The sequence below is a fragment of the Mixophyes fleayi genome, chromosome 6, assembly GCF_038048845.1.
Source record: "Mixophyes fleayi isolate aMixFle1 chromosome 6, aMixFle1.hap1, whole genome shotgun sequence".
Lineage (NCBI taxonomy): Eukaryota > Metazoa > Chordata > Amphibia > Anura > Limnodynastidae > Mixophyes > Mixophyes fleayi.
The window spans coordinates 78,411,624-78,435,945 of NC_134407.1; the positions used below are offsets into that span (position 1 = coordinate 78,411,624).

General features: G+C 38.9%; 1 protein-coding gene across 1 annotated transcript; it reads left to right on the top strand.

Moving 5' to 3' along the window:
* Positions 1-2,590: 2,590 nt before the first annotated feature.
* On the top strand, positions 2,591-11,263 carry NPTX1 (neuronal pentraxin 1). Its single transcript, XM_075216915.1, has 5 exons — positions 2,591-3,160; positions 3,552-3,759; positions 4,947-5,191; positions 5,976-6,155; positions 7,316-11,263. Exons 1-5 carry the CDS (start codon positions 2,708-2,710, stop codon positions 7,535-7,537), a joined length of 1,308 nt encoding a protein of 435 aa, XP_075073016.1. The 5' UTR covers positions 2,591-2,707; the 3' UTR covers positions 7,538-11,263.
* The last annotated feature ends 13,059 nt before the right edge of the window (positions 11,264-24,322 follow it).

The window sequence follows — 24,322 nt, forward strand, 5'->3', positions numbered from 1 at the left end:
TCACTCTGAATATATTTTCATTATTCCTGTATGCCTATTTAAAGATGTTGACATAATTTTCATTTAGTGACAGTATTGAAGACATACAGTATATCCACATTGTGATCACAAATTAACATTTCTATTATTTATTACAGTCATGACATTTTTAACATGATTAATTTACAGTTTCTTTATCTATATCTTTTCACTCCCCTCAATGCAAGGATGGAAATAGAAATACTGCTCCTTCAGATGACATCTTAAATCATGTCTTCCTTATCCCTTCTATAAATCAACATAAATATAGGTGTCATTGTACATCACACTCTAAACAAACAAATTTCATTTCAATCATCATATATACCACCAAGGTAGAAACTGATTTAAAATGTAGAAATAAAATGTACACTTTCTAAATTGATGTACAGTTTCCCAGTTCATCTGCCTCAGACATCTGACTCACACTGCCTCATTATAGAGCCCACTACCTAAATGTCTGTCATTCCTTTATCCCCTGTCTCCAGCCCATATCTTTATACTACTGTCAGCCACACAACACCATCCCACATCTTAGGAAAAGACGGATGTAGTGTTGATAATACAACCAGACGGTTCGTAGTCTTGCTCCACTCTACACTAAAGAAATGAGTCAAATCCCGTGAAAGCCAAACACCATCTTTTTTTGGTTGATTTACATGATAATGTGGGTGAAGGAGGGGGCTTTTCAATCCTCGCACCATCTGGAAGATTTTTTATTTTTCATCATACACACATTGTAATGACTGAATACTATTTTACTTCATCCAATTACAGGGGGAAAGTTGCTCCACATTTACTCAAGTGCACAAAAACACAATTTGTTGCATATGGCTAACATGAATGAATAACTACATCTCACTGTCTACCTGTATCATTATCTGATTCTCTCCATACCTGCATCAGGATCTGATTCTCCCCATGCGTGCATTGTTACCTGACTCTCCATATATATATAGTTATCTCTCCATACCTGCATGGGTATCTGCAGGGGCAGGCTGGACTGGGGGGCAGGGGGGCATCTGCCCCCCGAGCTGGTCCCATTGCAAGCTACCTTATGCTGGGTCACGGGGCCATCTGCATTTTTTTTGCTTTAAAAATGTTCCTATAGGCTGCTGAGTCGAGTCTTTCCCCCAGGGCTAAAATTTACCAGCCCTCCCCTGGGTGTCTGATTCTCTCCATATGTACATGGCTATCAGACTCCCTCTACTTGCATGGTTTTCTGACTCACCTAATATCTGCATCATTCTCTGACTCATACATGCATCATAATCTGACTCCATACTATTTTATGTCATCTGATGACAGGGAAAAATAGCTTCACATTTAATTAAGTGCACAAAAACGCAACTTGTTGCATGTACCTAACATGAATGAATACATTGTTATCTTACTCTCCAGACCTGCATCATTTTCTGACTCTCCATGCCTTCATCTTTATCTCTCTCTACATAACTTCATCCTTATTTTATTATTATTATTAATTTTTATTTATAGGGCGCCACAAAGTATCCGTAGCGTCGTACAAGGACATACCTGCATACCTGCATAATCTACATACCTGCATCATTAGCTGACTCTCCATGCCTTCATCTTTATCTCACTCTCTACATACCTGCATCATTATCTGACTCTCCATGCCTTCATCTTCATCTCACTCTCTACATACCTTCATCCTTAGCTCTAATCTACATACCTGCATCATTAGCTGACTCTCTCCATGCCTTCATCCTTATCTCACTCTCTACATACCTACATCATTATCTGACTCTCCATGGCTTCATCCTTATCTCACTCTCTACATACCTGCATTATTATCTTACTCTCCATGCCTTTATCCTTATCTCACTCTCTACATACCTGCACCATTATCTTACTCTCTCTATACTTGCATCCTTATCTGACTCTCTCTCTATACCTGCATAATTATCTGTCTCTATATACCTGTATTATTATCTGACTCTGCATACCTGCAACTTTATATGGCTCCCTTGAGACCTGCACCATTACCTGACTTTCTCTATACCTGCATAATTATCTGACTCTCTCTATACCTGCATCGTTATCTGACTCTCTCTCTCTCTCTCTCTCTCTCTCTATACCTGCATCGTTATCTGACTCTACTTACTTGCATGGTTATCTGACTTTCCATACCTGCATCTTTATCTGACTCTCCATACTTGCAGTATGTATCACTGCAGTCAGAGAGACCAGAACCACCTTAAAGTATTTGGGAGGAATTACACACCTGCATCTCCCCTTGCAGTGAGAGAGTTATTGGATGGCCCGATGTTCAACCACAGTTAATAAATGTATACTCCCGTGTAATCCCAGATTAAACACACAGAACATGGCAATAAAGGGTTTCACTGTGACTTATTGTTACAAGAATCTCAGAAATAACATTTCTTCCCATTCTGTTCTCCGTGTCTCCTGAGATTTTTAGCGTTATCGGCCATAATGTGTGAGTAAGGGAGAGCAAGCTAAACCCCTTCCACTACCGTCTGCCTCCCGTGTGACGCACAGCCTCCTCCCCGCTCTATATAAGAGGCTGACACTGCAGTAGTGGAGCGCTCAGTGGACAGCTCCCGGTGCTGAACTGAACATAAAGCGGGAGCTCCACGTCAGTCAAAGCCATTGTGCTCCAGCACATCAGATACTCAAGTAGGACTTCTCAGAAGACCAAGCCATGATCACAGGAGCTTGTTGGAGGTGTCTCCTCCTCTCCTTCTTTTTTTTAAGGGGATCTGCACAGAATTTCGCACAGACGAGGTTTATTTGCACTTCAGTGCCTGTTGACATGGATATGTGCACTTCATCAATTCAGAATAGTGGTCCCACAGAAGACCTGAAGACCACGATTTTGCAGCTGCGAGAGACGGTTATCCAGCAAAAAGAGACTATAATGAATCAAAAGGATACTATCAGGGACCTGACTAGCAAACTAGCCAGATGTGAGGGTCAAACTATCCTGGAAATCCCTTCTAATGAACCCAAAGTGGGTGCCTCCGGCTCCCGAAAAAAGGAGACAGGGACTTCTAAAAACACAATGGGAGACTTATCGAGGAGCCCCACAGCTGAGACCCTCACTCAGCTTGGACAGACTTTGCAAAGTCTCAAGACTAGACTGGAAAACTTAGAGGTGAGACCGGTTGTATGTTTTTCATTTCTCAACTTATTTGGTGAACATGATACACCTAATTAAACGTAACTATAACGGCCAAAACGTAAATATTTGATGGAATGCAGTGCACATTGGGTGCATATGCGTTGGTCAGCTAAGGATTAGGGATATAATATGAATGTGTGTGTGCGTGTGTTACAGAGTCTTTGAAAATGCTAGTCGTTGCATTGAGTTTATAGTCACGTTATGGTTTCGTTAAGTGTTTTTATGCCTGTGATATTCCGGTTTGAATGAGGAGCATTGCCAAACAATTAGCCACCTAAGCTGCTAATGAGTTTAATCAAGAAAGTACAATGTTAGTGATGTTTGTGACAATCCACTTACTGACTGCATAACATGCCCCTTGCAGCAGTACAGCAGAGGCAATTCATCTGCCCAAGCGACCAGCCTCAAAGATTTGCTGCAGACCAAGATAGATGACTTGGAGAAACAAGTTCTCTCCAGAGTGAACAACCTGGAGGAGGGGAAGGTGAACCTAAAGAACGAGACCGAACTGCGAGGAAAAATTGAAAGCGCTTTAACCTCACTTCAGCAGAGAATCACTGATTTGGAAAAAGGTGATTGCAACAATACCATCACTAATAAGATTCAAGAACTCTCTATTTATCGTACACAACAATGAGATTGTTATAAAGCAACAAACTCAACGTATTTTGTTACAAATTATCAATAGCATAGAGCAGACGACTATTTTTTTCCCTCTAAGGGAAATAGTTACATCACACGTTCATAGCTCAGTATGTAATAGCATTTTAAACAGCATAATATATTCTGCTACTGACAACCACAGTGCAGCCATGTTTTTGGGTTACACCGTATTTCAATTCGAAATTAAAAACGTGTTTTTAGTACTACTTCTTTACATTGAGGGCTAAAACCCAAACATCGTCGTTAATCTGTTTCATGATGGATAGTTTTCATGACAAGGGTTCAATTAACTGATTATAGAAGAATATACAATGCTCCTTCTTTATCCCACCCTTTAATAATGCCACATTCACTTACAACCAAGTATTTTATTTTAGCCCAAAAGTGCATTAAAATGTATTAATTTCTTTCTATGGCATCATCTTTATAATGGCCCACACCCGTCCTCCTTAACATCAGTTTTGGCACGTGTTTAAACAAAAAAAGAAAGAAGGAGCAATGACAACATGGATTGCAGTTTAGATGGATTGTGCTAAAACTGCTTCAAGTCCACAAACGTGCCATGATGGTCTTTCTGTTGCTATAGAAAACCATGAATCAGAGAAAGATTTATTTCGTCCCACAAATAAGAGACCTTAGTCTTTGTTCCACTTGTATGCCTCTGTGGATTGGTACCTGCATAAGACTGTGAGCTGTATTCCCATTGCAGCTGTGTGCTCCGGTCGAGGTGACCTAAGGAAAATTTAGCTCTTTCAGCATTTTCCTCCTCCTAGTCCACAGTTTGCTTTGTAATTACGTCCATTCACCCTGGATTGCCACAGGATGCCAGCAGAATATTGATCAGTGTTTTGCAATTCGTTGATTTACAGCGTTGTAAAAAGAGTACAAGTACCCAAAGCATTTACATATTGACAATTATTAAAGGCAACCACTGATGGGGTTGCTGCACTGGCGCCCCCTGCTGCTTATGAAGGATGCTTACATGCTTACAGGGAAAATAGTTATCGTGCAAGTGATGTAATAATGTATTTAGGCAATAGTTCTATAGTATTCTTTGGGCTTCTTATAAAAACGCCTGTCTTTTCCTTCTATTCAGGTCAAAAGGAGAGTAGACCTGCAGACAAATTTCAGCTCACGTTTCCACTGAGAACCAACTATATGTATGCAAAGGTGAAAAAGAGTCTGCCAGAAATGTATGCTTTCACTGTCTGCATGTGGCTGAAATCCAATGCTTCCCCCGGTGTTGGCACCCCATTTTCTTATGCAGTACCCGGCCAAGCTAACGAACTGGTGCTCATTGAGTGGGGTAACAACCCAATGGAAATACTAATTAATGACAAGGTAACAAAGCCAGCAATCTGCATGTTTTTACAACATCTCATTACATTGTTTTGTGTTTCATTCTTTAGTTGATCTTCTAAATATTATTATTATTATTATTATTATTATTATTATTATTATTATTATTATTATCATCATCATCGTCATCTTCATCATCATTTGTATATCACTAATATATTCTGCGGCACTGTACAATCAGGTATATATACACACATCAATCTCCGTGAAGTTTACAATGTAATTTTCCTATCACATGCACACAAACTCACATATCAGGCTCAGGTAATATACAAATATGATTATGGATTGTGGGAGCAAGCTAGAGTGAAAATCATTGGTTGAAATAATGTATTATGCTCCTCCATAGCTAAAAATCCAAAGTGATGAAGATTGCTCTGTTCAGTTTGTTTTTAATATAAAAAAAAAAACAAGTTGGAGCTTTCAGCATGAGAATGGAAACAACAATGTATCTATTATATGATTAAAACTTAAGGTAAAACAACAAAATATTTTCTTTGATAATGTGCAAAAAGCACGTATCTCTGCTGCAACCTATGAAGAATATATATCACCATCTGCAGGCTGTAAATGGTTACTACAGCCTATACAACGTTTTTGTTTTACACTTGGCTATAAAAGCCTGAAATTAAAGTTGTTGGTGTAAATAATTCAAATAAATGTAATCTACTGTACATTATATATAGTTATATATGTAATTTGTACCCATGTTTTGTCTGTGTCATTTTCACTGTAGAGATCAGCACATTGTTCTTCTTTGTTACAGGTGGCAAAACTGCCCTTTGTTATTAATGATGGTAAATGGCATCACATCTGTATTGCTTGGACCACAAGGGATGGAGTGTGGGAAGCCTATCAGGACGGGGTGCTTAGAGGAAATGGAGAAAATCTGGCTCCTTATCACCCCATCAAACACCAAGGGGTGTTAGTGCTCGGCCAAGAACAGGTACAATATACAAAAGTATAACTAATATTTATATTTCTGCTATTACTACCATTTAACTTTCAAGTTTGCAAGTGTTTCATCATTGTTAATAGATACTGTGTATTGCTTCTGTTACGTTTTATATAAGCTAATATATAAATAATACATAGCAGATGCTACTGATACCAATCATTGGAAATATGTGGCTAAGCATTGTATTTGGTGCAGGATTATTAATCTAAATTACAGCATATTAGCAGAAAATGAAATATAAACAGTATACTATGCTACTGTAATATTTATCTGTAAAATGATAATGTATGTAGGTATTTACACAGATAATTCAATTAGGTATAACCACTTAGGGCCTGGTTTTGAGTTAGGAGCAAAGCAAAGAAAAGGAGTAACTTTGCACCTTGGCAAAACCATGTTGCATTAGAGGGGGAGGTAATTTAAAAATGTAGGAACAGATTGATAGTTGGGATATGACATGTCCTAGATACACTTTTATTTCAGTGTAAAAATAAAGCTATCAAGTATTTATGTGCTACATGAAAAAACAGCCAGTATTTCCCTTACGTGGAAAAAAATAAGTAAATTTGTACCCCTTGCATTGTAACATGGTTTGTCCAGGTGCAAAATTGCTCCTTTTCTTTGATTTGCTCCTAACTCAAAATCAGGCCCATAGTGTAGAATTAAACTATTATACATTTATAACAGGAGCAGGTGTATAAAGAACTATAAAAGCTTTAAGATTGTCAGGTTTAATGTCATAACATGCTGAGGATAAGGATATCATTCAATGTTTTAGGCACACCCATATAGACTTAAAATTATCTCTTTGACTTGTACAGGCTGATACAGAATTGTAAAGGCACAATTATAACCAAAGCAGACAGTGAGGTCTAAGATAGCAGAATGGTGGGAGTTATCTGTATGCGTCTTTGCCAATGTGATTTCTTGTGGCTTTGTGCTTTAATAGATTCGCTGAGCTACTGGGTGACATGTAATATCCTTATACTTTACACTAGATGATGCTGTTATCTATAGATTGCTATGGGTAAACTGATATAAATGGCTTATGTCATGCAGTATTAAATGTAAATTCTTTGCTGTGCGGGTTTTGAATTGAGTTATCTACATGGTAGATTATTCTTTTCTTTTCCTTTTGGTTTACATAGGACACCCTAGGAGGTGGGTTTGACGCCACCCAGGCTTTTGTTGGGGAGCTTGCCCATTTCAATATGTGGGATAGAAAGCTGGTTGTTGGAGAGGTCTATAATCTGGCGACCTGCAGCAACAAAGCACTAACCGGTAACGTCATTAGTTGGGCAGAGACCAACATTGAGATCTTTGGTGGTGCCACCAAGTGGACATTCGATGCATGTCGTCAAATCAACTGAACAAATTGTGGATTGAATTTCATTTCTCAGCTTGATGATATCATCTGCCTCATCTTGCACCCTGCCTTTCAATCGAGGGCTCATCAGCAACAAGGTTGTTTCATTTTTTTATCCTGAAAAAAAAAAAACTATTCTAGAAAAATAAAACCACCAAAACAAGCAAATCTATAACATTGCAACTTATTCACTTGTTTTAACCATAAACCACACCTTGCATCTCAAACTTGGAGCAAGAGCTTCAGCATTTTTAGAAAAGGCACGCAAGGATTTCAGCCAGAGGATTTTTAGGGAGATTTCACTTTTGTATTTAGAAAGATCCCTTGACAGTTTGGTTTTTACATTGCCAACTTGGTTTAACCTTTTAGCTGCTGGAGAGGTCGGCAGAGAGATGGGCTACAAGTGTCTCCAGCAGGGATGGGGTTAACCCTGAGTGCCTTGCGCTGGTATCAGTATTCAGCACATTTCATTTGCATTCTTTTTAGACTTCTCTTAACTTGTTAGAATCACAATAAATGTTTGTTATGCGGTTTGTTCCAGGCAATCTTGCCTATCTCCAGCTCTTTTAATTTGCTTTCAGATTTCTGCCAGTGAAAGCTTTGATTTCAACCGTATACATAATCCTCACACAGTCAGGGTTTGGGGACTTGCTTTCTATTCAATAACTCCAGCAGATGCTAAGAGCATGGCAGACAGTACACAAACCCTCCACTGGAGCAGTGTTCAGACACACAGTAGCATTTTTTGTAGATATAAATTTTCTTCTGTTAAACAATATGTAAATATTTAATCAATCCACCAACACAGTTTTGTTTTCCTTTATAGTCTCATGTGTGCATGATAAATGTCCTAATATTTCTGTTTTCACCCCAGTAGACTTGTTTCGAGCTACATGTTGCTGGAATATTTATGGTGAAAACACTTAGCTGTGGAAGAGGACACTAATGAAATTTGATAATAATGAACAACTTTATTATGTGAAATCTTCAATTTTCCAGGCACTATTTCTAATTTATTTAAAGCCCTTTGTATAATGAAAAAAAAGTAATTTTCTTATTATATTGTGCGGTTTGGATGCTTAATCTGGTTACTGAATTTTTTTTATGTTTTAAAGCACTTTCTCTACTAGCCATGATTAATATAATAATAACTTTTAAATGATAATTTTCCCATTCAAACATATAAATTAACATGTTTTACTGATATATGGTATAAAGTAAAGGTAGGCCATCTGTGGCTCTCCAGCTGTTGTTAAACTACAAGATGCAGGTTAAGTTGAGTCTCGTAGTTCCACAACAGTTATAGATCACCAGATTTTCTAACATATAATTTTAGCTTATTTTTCCATATTTTTTTTTATAATAAACCACTGTTATAATTAGAATAATGGTTCATTCTCAACTGCACTTTGCAGTATATTATTGATGCCTGGTTGTAGGAGTGTGTTGCTTCTACAAAGGGAATAGGCCACACATTTTATATGACTGATGTAGTCAGCTCGGTTCCCAAAGAAATGTACGTTAATTTACCGTTGGGAAAAAATAAAACCTACAGATTTAGGCAACTTGGGGGTCTCCAGCTGTTGTCATCCTACAACTCTTTTGTGTGGAAGAACATGCTGGGACCAGGGCCGCTTGAACACATTAGTGGGCCCAGGGTAAAAATCAGATCAGTGGGCCTTCATGTCCCTTGGGCTAATGTTAGCTCTCTGGCCAAAGGTAGGTTCATAGTTAGGATCTAAGCTAGCATTAGGGCCATAGAAGGGTTAGAGAAAAGTTAGAATTTTACAACTTTAGAGCACAAATAAAGCTCTCATTAAATATAAGTAAAAGAAACAAGAAACTATAATGGAATTAGAGGGAAAAAATTCCTAGTAATATATTTGCTTTATATATGGAAGCATGGAGCTGAGTGAAGGGGAGGGGAAGAAATTTATGTCTGATTGTAACCTTGCAGTATCTGAGAGGGTTAGTCAGTACCACACTCTTCTATCAATGTAGCCATAGACAATCCCAAATGCTAAAGATGTCAATACACATTTTTCCTTCTTGTACTCCAGATTTGCACTGAATAAAATATGCCTCTCTCAGGTTCTTGCCATTTTACGATGGATGCTGTTGGAATAACAGTGTATTTTTGCCTAATTACTGTGTAAACACCCCCCAGGACATACTTATGTAGCTATTGGGGGTAGTTCCTGATAATTGCCTCCGGCAAATGTAGATGCTTAGTGCACCCGAAAGCCTTCCTCCTTTTGATAACTCAGTGTTCTGTATCAAATTATTCAAGGAAGTTTATTATATGTGATGTTATGTAAAAAAAAAAGAAAAAAAAGAAAAAGGAAAGACACGTATAGACTTGGGTTACCCTCTCTCAAATTACTGTAAAGATATAGAGAAATATAGAGAAGAGCACTTATTTTCACAGAAATTCTATGTTTTCTACCGCGTATTTAAACTCTATGGATATAGACTGTAAATGTCACTTTGACTCTTACTGAGCATTTAGGGTGTGAAATTATGAATACACTTTTGCCTGGGCAGACCCAGAGTCCTGAAATGATTTTAGTCATAGCTTCGCAGTATAAGGACCACAACGCCTGAAATACAAGTTACTTGATATTTAAGAGAAGACAGCAAACTTGTATGTTTAGAACATTCAAAACTTAAGATATTTCAAATATAGTATTATAGATATATACAAAACATCATATTGAGCCACTTTGAACCTAAAAAGGTTTATATCTTTGGACACTATGATATAACATCTAACTAGAGTACATTCAGGCAACCTGTGGGTTCCATCAGCCTGTCAGGATCTGTTGGACTTGTAGTTCCCCAACATCTGGACAACTGCAGGTTGTCTACCTCAAATCTACAGTATATGCTGGAAACCAATTAAATATATTTCTAACCTAAATTGGTATATTATCCTACCACTGGTGAATTATCTTATGTAAATACATTTTTCTCTCCAACAAATTTTGGGCTACGGTTTCAGCTTGTGGAGTAGATATGCATCTCTCTCTTAACAGGGATAGTAAAAATCCCTTAAATAATCCTTTATATGTTCCAAAAGAAAAACAAAGCAATGTATTTAGGAATAGTTGCAGGGCGGCTGCTAGTTTAAACTAGAAGTCACCCCCTGTAATTTGTCTCATGGCCTTTACATATACATTCAATATCATTACAAGATGCCTTTTCGTATTGGTTTAACTTGTATTTTTGGTTTAATGGTCCTTTAAATCATTCAGCAAGCATGTTCGTGCAGGGGTTGGGGACACATAATGTATAGAATCTATTTCAAACCTACTGTATATTATATTTCTTGTTCAAAAATATTTTTTTCTTTAATTATCCTGTTTCACTGTGGATACCTGAAGAAAATTGAAGCGCAAAATCTATTTTAAATTTTAATATGCCAGTCCTACAACTGACACTTTACCAATGGGGTTCTCTTCTATGGTTGCTTGCATATATTTCTGGTAAAGAATAAGTACATATGTTTTTGCTGACCAAAGCTGTAAATCCCCCACTGACCTTGTTGTCATCCATATTCTCTATCCCCTCCTGTTATTTCTGATTTGTTTGGGATAAAGCCACAAATTATCACCCTCTGTCTATTCTCTCTTTATGTTTAACCATTGAAATTCATTATACCTTTATGTTGGTTTCACTGCTAAATTACTTGTTGACTTTATTTTTACACAATAAAAAAGAGAAGAAGCAATATGTTGTTGTTTTTTTGGCTTTAAGTGTAAAATAACATTGAAAAATATTTCAGAAATGTTATGAACATTTCTAAAAATGTGAACATGCAGGAAAAACAGGGCATCTTCCCCTCATGTGACACTGGCGTCTGTTTCTGCGCCTGGTTCAACAGGTAAGCACATATATTAGCACACAAAGATCATGCCCAAAATTGTGCTCATTCTGATATGAGGAACTGGGTGTTTTGGCTCATTATTCTCATAGTAGTGGCTTGCTGCATTAATGTGTTCTAGTGCAAAGTCAAGTTGTTGTGTTGTGGAATAAATATAGTTACATGTACTTGAAGGGGTGGAGACTACAAATTTAAGAAGTATTCCAAAATAACTTTGTTTTTAAATATGCAAGAGGTTGATTGTTGGCCCAAGCCTTCAACAGAACGCGGTTTCCAGGGAAACCGCTTTATTATTATTGTTAGTATGGTAGAAAAAATAAATGTAGACATGTGAACACTGGGTAGGGAGGGCCCTGATCATGAGACAGCTTACATTCTAACAGGAAGAGGGCACAACTGAAACAAAAGCAGTGAGTGTGGCTCAGTGTGGAGATTTGGACATTTGTGAAGGATCATTAATGTTGATAGTGTGAGTAGGTTTATCTCTATAAAGAGATGGTTTTTAGAGAGCACTTCAAGAATTGAAAGCTGTGGGAGAGTTTGATCGGGCATGGTAGGGAGCTTCATAAGTTGCACATGAGAAGGTGGGAGGTGGTTACCAGAGATGATTCGAGGAGTAGGTGAGGCAGGTTAGGGAGGGCAAGTATTTTGAGATGAGGTTTGATATGTATGAAGGATGGAATTGTTGAGGGTTTTATAGGTAATGGTGAGGACATGGAAAGTCAATGTGGGGATTTGCAAAGTGATGCGGCAGATGTGGAGTGGCGAGAGAGGAAGATCAGTCTTACTGAGGCATTTTAAGATGGGTTGAAGCAGGAAAAGATGGGTATGGGGCATGCCAGATAGGAGGAGGATGCAATAATCAAGGTGGGAGAAGATGAGAGAATGGATAAGAGTTTTGGTAGCTTCTTGGGTAAGGAAAGGGCACATTCTGGCAATATTTCTAAGGACTAAGCAACAGCACTGGGAGAAAGACTGGATGTGAGGAATAAAGCAGAGGACAGTGTAACAGTAAAACAGCAGCTAGGGAGACTGAGGAAATTGTGGTATTATTGACGAGGAAAGAGATTTAAGGGGAGGTGGTGACTCTGGGAGAAGGGAAGATTATAAGATCTGTTTTGGCTTAAGGTAAGCACTATTCATGTGAAGATAGCAAAAGAAAAGTTGGTTACACGAGATAGTACAGAAGAGTAGAGGTAAATAGGTGCTGGTACTTGAGGCCGAACAATCTAATTACTTCCCCTAAAGAAGAGGTTTACAAATATAAAAGCAGTAGGCCAAGAAAAGAGCCCTGCGGGATCCCAACAGATAGAGAGAGTGTAGGTTATGATGTGCCAGAGGTACAGGCACTAAAGGAATGGTTTGATAGGTAGGAAGTGAACCAGGAAGAACTGTGTCATGAAGGCCCATGAAGTGAAAGGTGTGCAGGAGAAGAAAGTGATCAACAGTGTTGAAAGCAGAAGAGAGTTCCAGGAAAGATGAGTATAGAGAAGTGATCCTTAGACTTTGCTGTAATTTGATCATTGATCACTTTTGAGAGTGCAAGCACATGGGAAGACACACAAATACCAATAAAACTAAAACATTAAAATGTACAAATGGTACATAGGAAACACGTCTTGCTGTTTTGAGCAATTTGTATAGGATAAAAATTGAAAGGAAAACCCAAAAACAAAAGAGAGGGGTGGTCCAGAATTCCAAGTTGGCAGCACCTTTAATGTATGATATTAATTTTGCCAGCATACACATTCCCATGTCAAACCACAATCCCTCAAATTGTCATGCAACATGATTTCCATAAGCAGAAACTGTGTTTGCATCTATGTATGTACATGACAGTCAAATACCCACATTTGGACAAAAACTATTCACTATTTATTAATATATTTATGTTTTGGTTCATATATAGCTTGCAACATATTTATTGAGATAGAATAGTACACAAAACATTTAATTTCAGTGGCAGGGGTACCAAGGGGTAATCAGGGAAATCACCGACCCTAGCAGCACACACTATATGTCTGTTTGGCAGCCAAGGCAGGCAGGCATAATTTTTAACATCTCGGCCGAAATGCTGGGGCCGCTTTGCACGGCACTGTTTATTTTTCTCACCGTTTGTCACTCCACTTTTTTCTATGTTTTTATTTCACGGATTTTAGGGTGCGGATAGGTCCTTATGGGCTCTCCCCCCCCCCCAAAGATCTAGGGGGGGCAATGTGGCCATCAGGTTCCGGCCCCCCTGCAAACCATCGTGGGTCCTCCCTTCAGGGGGTGAACAAGGTGGCAAGCCCTGGGTGAAGCTTCGGCGGAGCCCAGGAGCTAAAGGGACCCCCCTAGCCTTGCGGAAAAGGGGTTCTGAAGACTCTTGCCCCTAAGGGTCCTTTTGGATCTGGGGGACGGAATCTAGGGCACTTCCTTTCTTGAGGAGGGCCAGTTCTGCATTCCTTGTGTTTGTTTTTTAAAGTTTTTGCACTTTTTTTTCGTTCACTTGGGCACAAGAGCACTGATTCACAGGCTTTCAATAAAAAAATCAAAAAAATCTGGGAAATAGAACCTGAAATGCACACAGGGAAATTTCATATTAAAGGCATATTAATATTATTATTAATTTTTATTTGTATGGTGGCACAAAGTATCTGCAGCGACGTACAGGAACAAACAGTAAGACAGTACAAGGTAAAACATTACGCGACAATAGACAAGCAGCACTATAACTTAGGTAGTTCAGAGTACAGCTAATAAGAAAGGGTGAGGGTGAGAGAAAATCAGCACAGCAGTGACCTAGTTCTGTGTCCAAGAGCGTGGGCGCAGCTAACAGGTTAAGAGCTACTGAAAAAGGTGCAGAGAAAAGCTAGAGTGGAGTCAGTGGGCTCAAGATGGAGGTGGGCAGAGTAGTTGTGGAAACAGGAGGTGAGAGGGCCCTGCTCAGAGGAGCTTATAATCTAAGGGAAGGGTGGACAAACTGAGGACACAAGGAAAGTGAAATGGGACACGGTCAAAGGGGCCGAGAAGGAGGAAGGGGGAAGAAGGTTAGAGAGGGAGAGGTAACAGACAGATGGGAAGTTAGGCAGATGACTGAAAGGCTTTTGAGAAGAGGTGGGTTTTTATTGCCCATTTGAAACTGCTTAGATTGGGGGAGATTCTGATAGCACGAGGGAGATCGTTCCAATGGAGGGGGGCAGCGTGAAAGAAGTCTTGAATACCTGGGTGAGAAGAGGTAATCAGATTAGAACAGGGGTAACGATCGTTGACCGATCACAGTGGGCGAGAAGGAGTGTGAATAGAGATGATATACTGTATTAACTTTCACATAAGGCAATTGTTATATTGAGACATATTCCTTATTTTGTCAGGAGACAAATGAGGAATTCTTTACTTTTTCCTTGGAAGGCACTCATGGGAAATGTCTTAAAGTCCTTTATAATATGAGCAATTAAAGCGTGGATTCACTTTTTCCTTCTGCTGCTGCATAGGGAGGGACACCTTTTCTTCTCCTTGTGTGTTTTAAGTCGGCTAGGTTTTATAGTAATCTTTTCTTCTCCCCCCCTCAAAGGCCTTTGTACTTCTTGTAACCAATTTTACAACTTCTGGCAAATGCTCGCCATATATCTTGGACCATTGGGTCCAACATGGTAACTGAACAACACAAAGCTATCCCTTTTCTTGCAGACCTTTTACTTCCAAGACAGTGACAGCAAGGCACAAGGAGTACAATATACTCCATATATATATATATATATATATATATATATATATATATATATATATATGCTTATCGTGAAGTCTGAATTTGGTCTTTTCATCCTACCTATCTTTATTTCTCTCTTAACTGATACTATCAACAATTTCAAGATTAGTACAGTTTTAATGTAACTGTACATTATACAGATTGCTAAATCATCCACTTTTAGGATGTAATATGAAAAATACATGACACCATACTTCTTAATAGAAACACAAATTCAGCATGTACATAAAAACAGCATACAATCATATAATTTGAAATACTCTATTCTCCACATAAATTATCATTACATATTACATGGTGTGTGTCTACAAGTCTGATAAGGAGATGTGTAACTGGTTATCATAATAGACTGTCTATTTGACTTACAAAAGTGGTCAGCAATTCAGTGGAATTTCTGTCCTTTGAGCTTGGTCCAGCTTTCTCTGCTGAAAGTAGTTACACCAACATAGATCACTGAAAATTCATTTGCTAGAATTTATACACACAATACATTTAGTATTAAAACTAAATCAGTACATTTCTTTATATACTGTTGTGTTAATCCTGGATAATTAAATATCACAGGGCCCTAGTTCTAATCTCTGCTAGCCTTTCTCCTAAAGCCGCTATTTTTGTCCCTTTTGGATGGTTTACAGAGTTGTATACATAAAGTGTCAAAACATGTTGGTGATAAAAACAATTTAATAAAAGGTTTGTCAGACTTGCTTCATTAGTCTAATGTTGGCTGCATACATTTCAATCCAATTGTACTTGTAAACAATTTGGCTACACACTTGGATAGAAAATTGCACAAACCTGACCAGATTGGAATGAGGCAAAACAATCTGAGTATAATGAAAATTCAATGCACTTTCTACCATACTACTTAGGAATTGACCAACAAGCAAAAGGCCAGGGATATCATTGGCTAATCTAATTTAGCATCCTGCTGGATCAAATCCAATTTGATTAGCTTTTGATTGTCCAGGATTGGACCACACACTGTAGATTTGTTGGAAAACTTGTTTCAATACACCATACTGAAAAACCAAAATATCTGCGTGTAAGTTTCATGAGAATGACCAAAGCTGGTTGGTTGTTACTTAGTATATACTCAATGATTCATTTCTATACTGCAGTTAATTGCAGGTAATTGAAATATAAAGCTACAGTACATCCAGATATGAGTTCTTTGTTATTTAAAATCTTATGCAAATGAATGGAGAGGTATTTCAACAGTATCTGAGGTATCAAAACGTTTCAAATACACCTGAAAAAAAGCCTTTAAGCTTAGGCTGATTATCCAGTGGCATTAGGAAAAACCCATGTGATGTGGTAGTAACCAGTGCTTGCACTTGTGGTGGGGACAGGCAGCAGTGTGTCTGACAGCAAATATAGCAGACAGCATCCAAAAGACAGCGCTGCTACTCCCGACCACAGGCACAAGTACAAGTAGGTATGGGGTCATTGGAACCAATAGGTGCCATTACCATGGACATGCATTTACTAATATTTAAAATGCTATCAAAATCATGATTTTTGACGCCAATGGATAAGGAGCCTAAACCTGCCTGCATTAGCTGTGTTTTCCTCTGCCATACAGGTTGCAAGGTATCTAACATGTTTTTGGCATCGGAGAGTGACATAACATGCATCTTTAATTGTTCTCAGTAAGGCTTCTTTTGCCTTTTCACCTTGTACAGTGTCTCTGGGGAGTTGAACCTACACTAAGGGCTAGATTTACTAAGCTGCGGGTTTGAAAAAGTGGGGATGTTGCCTATAGCAACCAATCAGATTCTAGCTTTCATTTATTTAGTACCTTCTACAAAATGATAGCTAGATTCTGATTGGTTGCTATAGGCAACATCCCCACTTTTTCAAACCCGCAGCTTAGTAAATCTAGCCCTAAGATTCTTTTTATTTATTCTGACTTTAGCTGTGTTTATATAAGATTAGAACAGAGGCCCCATCCCAGACATTAGTAAGAAGCAAAGGGTATAACAAATACACAATTATGTATACACTCAAGTAGATAACAACTGAATGAACAGTGCTTGATGCTGCAATCAGTTATAATAGATTCTTAGTGATTTCATCCATTCGGCATGTCTTTCATTTCTTTACCTGCCTGTTGAACAATGCACACAGATGTCAAGATGTCTGGAGAGACACGTTGGGAGTTGAAAAACGTCAGGAGAAAGAAATTGGACAAACAGTGAAAGCAAATGGAGTGGGAGGGAATTTGTTTTTACCATCCCTGGTACCTTTACACTAATGGTATTTATCTAAAAATAGACCTGATTAGATGGATATTACAGGTTATCCTGCAGTTAATTTTACAAAACTCTTAGGCAATCTGAAATATCCTTGTTATATACATTATAAGGTACATTATGCTATGTAATATGTTATTAAATATAGTTTTTGAAAGTTAATTGCAGAGCAGCCATGTTGCTTTGCCCTGTGCTGCGTTTACCGAAAGGGAAATGCATTCAGTGAACGCATTAACACAACTTAAAATACAGCACAATGACGATTACACTGTAAATATATACTATAAATAAAGCAGAAGATCCTAGTATAGCATGATTGGCAAACATGTAAATAAAAAGTTTAAGGCTCATATCTAATGGGGTTCAATAGAGATCAAGGTCCCCATTGGAAAACAGTTGTGGAACATTCGTTGAAAGATTAGTGCCAATATGCAATTTTCTTTCTACTGTTCTATCAAGAAAAACAAAAAAAGTGGTTAACAAGCCAGGATTGTCACTACCATTTATAACCACTGAAGGGTAACCACCCTATATCCAGAACTTTGCCATGAAGAATGGTGAGGACCAAGCCTCAGGCTGCAGAATGTTAGGGGTAGAAGGGCAAGATGTTTTGTATATGGATAATGCAAAAGAAAAACAAAAATCATCATGTTAGCTGGGTACTAACCAGCTAGTCTATAATCAGTTTGTCAACAGGCTTCCTATAACCCCAGCCCCAATACATTGTCCTCAGACAGTTTCTTATTGTCACCAATTTAAACACTGGAATTTACCTGCTGGCGTTGGCAAGGCTCTAGTGGGAGGTATGATGCAGTTCCAGTCTTCTCCAGGAATCCCCGCAAAGAGGTAAGAATTTTGCTGCAGGAGACACGCAGGTCGCAGTCCTCCTACTAAGCCGTCAGCGAGATACGAAGGACAGAGGATGGTAGTCTGTGCAAGTTGATATGTTGACATGTACAGACAGTAGAGGTGCACAGGGATACCTAAAGGGTCAATGATTGGTTGAGGCTCGGAAGGCGACAGAAGATCCGAGTTGTTGAAGGAGCGTGGCAAGACATCCACCCAACCATTCTTGGGCCCAGGTCAGAATCAGGTCAAATTGAAAAAAGAAAAATATCCAATGGGCCTGTCAATGATTTAAGCAACGGGCTTCACTAATAAAAATAAGATTCCTGTGATCTTCCAACAGATGATATCATTCTTCAATGGCGGTTTTCCTTGTCCCCAATTCCATAATTACTCTCACTAGGATAGAATCATCTAGAGAAGAATCCATATGGGGTATAAATACAAGAATTCGCCTCCTGAAAGAGTACAGCCCCAATGCCTTCTGAAGAGGCATCAACTTCTAAGAAAAAGGGTCATTGTTGATCTGGTTGAGTCAGCACAGAAGAGAAGGCCTCTTTTAAAGCATGAAAGACTGTTACGGCATTAGACGGCCAGGACTTAGGAACAGCAGACCTCCGGGAAAGAGCTGTGATGGTAGCTATGATGGTTGAAAATCCTCTAATAAACTGCCGGTAAATAAATAAATCTTTGGATGACCTTGAGATCTTGAGGTTGGGGCCAGTTGGAGATTGCCGAACCCTTAGCTGGATCCTTCTGTAACCCAACACCAGAAACGAGGAAACCAAGGAAATGAAACCTATGGTACTTCGAAGATACACTTCTCTAGCTTGCAATACAGGCGGTATTTGCATAGGTGGTTCAGCACTTCCTTGACGTGAATGCGATGAGAAGTGAGATTATGAGAAAATACCAAGATATTGTCAAGGTAAACGACCACTGATGTATATAACAGGTCTTGGAAAATCTCATTCTCAAAGGATTGGAAGACCGCCAGGAAGTTGTAGAGGCCATAAGGCATCACAAGATATTTGAAATGCCCATCTCGAGTGTTGAAGGCAGCCTTCCACTCATCTCCTTCATAAATACGAATCAGATTACAAGATCCCCGAAGATCGAGCTTGGTAAAAATCCGAGAACTACTTATCCTATCAAACAGATTGGAGATGAGAGGCAAGGGTTAGCGATTTTTATGATTATGCGATTGAGAGAGTGGTAGTCGATACAAGGACAGAATGACCCGCCCTTCTACTTTACAAAGAAAAAAAACGCACTGGCCAGAGAGGTAGACTTCCTGATAAAATTGCCTTGTAAATTCTCTGAGACATATTGGGACAACTGGGGGGAATGAAAACGAGGCCATGGCAACCCGAAAATAAGGGAGTTAATAGATTGGTGTAAAACCAGAAACTCTATCCACTCTCGATGTAATGCCCCTACTGTCAGCCAAATGGGTAGGAGATGAAGCTGTTACTGACCTGGCTATCATCTACTGCAGTGATAGCAAATGGCTTAGGCAACACACGTAGTGAAAGTTGGAGCTGTGAAACGAGAGTGGCTGAAATAAAGTTTTTGGAGGAGCCAGAATCCACAAAGCCGAGGTCAGATGGGGCACTTTAGGAGAGTCCAGTACAACAGTCATAAGAAACTTGGAGTTGCAATTGGGAGCATGTGCAGACTTTCATAGAGCGGCCTCTCTCTTACCAATCAGGAGGGGGAGTTTCCTGGCCTCTTGGAAAATGAGTTTCATAGATGACCAGGATTGCCACAATAGAGGCAGAGCCTTTGACTGAATTGTGTCTCACAGTCTATTGGAGACAACGGAGAATGAAGAATCTGGATTGGTTCCTCAAAAAACATTACCGGGTTCTCGAAATAGGGAGTCAGACGAGTAACGAAACATCGGGAGGACAACCTTTCCTGAGTGTGTTCTCGGAAGTGCAGGTCAATCCTAATACATAAAGAAATTAGGATGTCCAGATCAGAAGGTAATTCCCTTGAGACAATTTCGTCCTTCATACAATCTGCTAGACCTTTCCAGAAAGTTGCCACCAAAGCTTTGTTGTACTATTTTAATTCTGATGCCAGCGTGCGGAACTGAACAGCATACTGGCCAACTGTGAGATTACCCTGGTGGAGACTTAGAAGACTTGAGGCCGCAGAAGACACTCATGCGGGTTCATCAAAATTTTTCTGAAATGCTTCAATGAAGGAGGCTGAGTTCCTGAGGATAGGATCATTGCATTCCCAGAGCGGCAAAGCCCAGACAAGAGCTTGACCACTGAGAAGTGAAACAATGAAAGCCACTTTGGTACGCTCAGAAGGAAATGCCCCTGGTTTACATTCATATTGAATGACACACTGGTTCTCCATCAAGGGAGAAAGGATTCAGAACATAGGTGAAGAGATGGTGGTAGAAGATACACTAGGGGATGCAGAAGGATTAGTACCCACCGCAGAAGTGACTGCCAGAGAATTCTGTAGGGCATCCAAATGAATAATGACTCCTTGTACACACTAAGAGTTTTACTTAGTCTGCCTCTTGTTGTTCTACCCACTGAGGAAGATGGAGAAGCAAGTCATGGGCAGAAGTTTCCCTTGTTTCCTCCGTAGACTTTGCCAGAGTATACTGTCACAGATTTAAACACTGGAATGTTCCTGCTGGGGTTGACATGGTTCTAGTGGGAGGTGCGAAGTCTAACGCAGCTCCGGTCTTCTCCAGGAATCCACACAAGGAGGTATGGGTATTGCTGCAGGAGACGTGCAGGTCGCAGTCCTGCGACTGAGACTCCAGAGAGATACGGAGGAAATGCAGTCTAGACTAGTTGGTATGTTCAGACAGTAGCGGTACACAGGGATACCCAAAGGAGTGGTCTCAACAAGCCGCGTCAGTAACGTTCGGACAGTAGTGGTGCACAGGGATATCCAAAGGAGTAGTCAGGTAACAGGCAAGGAATAGACAACAGGTAAGCCACCACAGAGGAGGGATCAGGAGAATAGTCAGGAAACAACCAAAGTCATACACAGGAGAACTAATAGCAGAGACAAATGGAATGCTGGAGCTGGGTGACCCGATTCTCTGGCATCATACTAGTGCCAGAGGCAGCTTTAAATAGAGGAATGCACCCAATGATTAGCGCTGGTGGTGCAGCGTCATCGGACACTGCCAGAGCTTCCAATAGCATCATGTTGCCTAGTAAGCTCAGAAAGCCTGGTAAGTATCGCTATAGCTTGCTTGGCAACCAGACGCAGCACCACGGACAGGCGGCCGTCTTAGCACAGAAGAAGTACGGCACCTGACACTCAACAAGCTCTTTATAATATGTATTTTGTTAGTAAAAAGTTAGTAAAATGTAGCAAGGGAGGTGTTGGTGGGGAATGATAGAGGAGGGAAGGGATGCATCACCACCACAATAACTGGACAAACTGCGTGAACAATTGCCATTTGCTTCAGTTTTGAATGACAGGTTAAAGTAAATGGAAAACACTGGTCCTTGTCACAGGAGAGATTTAGCTCATAAAACATTTCATGCAGCATCTTCAGAACTTGATCACTCTTATGGGATAGGGGAGAAAGCATTCCCTTCACTACAAACTGTCACCATGCAAGCGATTGAGTGCTATGAACAATAGCTGAAAAAGCACTAGTGTAAATAGTGTCTATGTGCCATCCATACTTACATTTTAACCAACAGGCTGTGAGCCTTAAAGGACCACGGAACTTCAGAACATTTTTAGAAGATTCTTCCCATCCTCAGGGATTTCAGCATGGGCATCCATAGGGAAGAGGTGGTGACTAGGTTGTAATGTAACATGTACCATTTCTACATGTTTTAATTGAGTAGTTTTACAATTAACTTGACTAAGATCAGTAAATGTTTATTACTAATATACAATAGGTTTCTCTGATACATGGCTTTTTTCTATCGTTTTTGATTATTTTACACCTTTCAATTTAACGCTATTGTTTCATATATCATAGAGAATATAGAAACTCTTTAGAAAAGCTGCTTGTTACTGTCTTTAAATGTATAACTTTTAGCACCTTGAGGTAATAGTTTTGTTATTGTGTTAGTATATCTTAAAGAAGTTCTAGTCACTAGACTAGTGCTATCCACTGAGTCCCTTAATAAAACTAATTCTTACACGGGTCATTTTTTTGGTGAATCAAAAGCAACGAACATATTGCAGTGCGCTTGGGATCAGTGGTCAGTAAATTATGTGCATTGCAAACATTGTGTTTTATTTATTTAGTTTTTTTATTATTGTTGATTTGATAGTTGATGGTTAATTTATGGTTTGTTTGTTTTTTCTTTTTAAAGTACTCTACATGACATGTTAGTTACGGTGTGACTGACTAGGTTGTGAGAAACTTGTAGTAACAATCTTTATCTCTTGCTCATCCATGTGTCCACAGTTTTGAAATTAGCTACAGGTTGTTCTATATCTTCTAACATATCTTAATATTCAAAGCAGCAAAAAGTGTTTTAGGAGATGTGTGAGCTAATCCTGTCCACTGGTGTGATTATATTAGTTAGGACAGGACTGCATGAGACAGGGGCAGTATCATGATGTGATGGAGGCAAACGGGAACCACATACTGAGGATTAAGGAGCCCATTAACAGTTTGGCCACTCAAAACAAATGCCTAAAGCTCAGCATCAACAATGCTGACATCTGAGATTGCTGATCTGGGTTGTCTTTTTATTTTGTTCCATAGACATTGAAGGAACACAAGAACAAATAAATGGTCCAATTAAAAATAAATTTAAGTTTTTGATCTTATGATAAACAATTATTTATAAGCAACTGGCATATTTCTGAAATATTCTGTGCCGTAAAAGAGGAAGTTTTACTTATCTGGAATTTTAAGTGATTTGTATAAAGTTGTTTGCATTTTATGTCACAACATTCAATTTTATAGAAATACACATTTTTATTATGTAAAAGTATGTGACATTACTTAACATATTTACATTTCAGCATATTGGATCTATGTTGATTTAGGAAACATCCCTTTTCATAACTCCCCATTATATATGGCCGTCTTCCATGCATTACCTCATCGTCTCTGACTAATTATCACCCATGAGACATGTCTTTTGCTATCCCTGGCACCGATATGTAGCCCCCACCACTTACTACCTCTAGTTTTCTGACCATCTGCACTCAGGCTGTTAGCAACAGTTACTGCATGTAGTGGAAACTGGGTCAGCTGCAGGAAAAGCCCTTTTAGATCACTTGATTCCAGATCTCTTATAAATTTCTTTTTATCATTCAAAATAAGTATTTTCAAAATAGTAATTTTACTGATTTAAAATTGCTGTATGACATTGATCTGTGAAGTTTAAAACAGCCTAAGTAAATCACTATAATATAGACTGGACAGGATTAACCTGCTAATATGTGGGGTACCTCAAGTATTCAACACCTATTGTGACATTTAATGCTATAAGAAGTCAGCAATAAGTTCCTGTATCATATAAAATCACAATATCACAGAATTCAGTGGTAGCTTCTAATATCCTCTTATTTTACAGTAGCAGGTGGTTTGTTCCTTATAGTATACCCATTTAAATATAAAAAAGCAAACACTAAACACATTGAAACAAATACAGCGATAATATGATAATGGCACACAATGAGCTCTTCATAGGGAGGCTTCCTATTTAAAGACAACACTTTTGTTGAAGACAATGCATTTTTTGCAGGCAGCCATGATTGTCCCTTCTCCTCCATTTACCATCCTCCCCTCTTAACAAATGTCTGATTAGAATGTATATGACTTCTACCTATAGTTGACAAGGGATGTGGTGCAAGTAAAGGTGTTTCTGGGAATTTCTAGCACACAAAATGTCCTATCTGAAAACACAAGAACAATTGTGGTGATTTAACTTGGCCATTGGTCATCAAATGTTGTAAAAGCCTTAAATCTTTATAACTATTAGTTAAATCATATGGAAAAGCTTTAAAGAAATAAAAATATATAGTACTAGAGTGTCTATGAAGGTGGGCTCTGGAACCATTAGTAATATTAGAGGCAGGAGGGAAGAGGTTAGT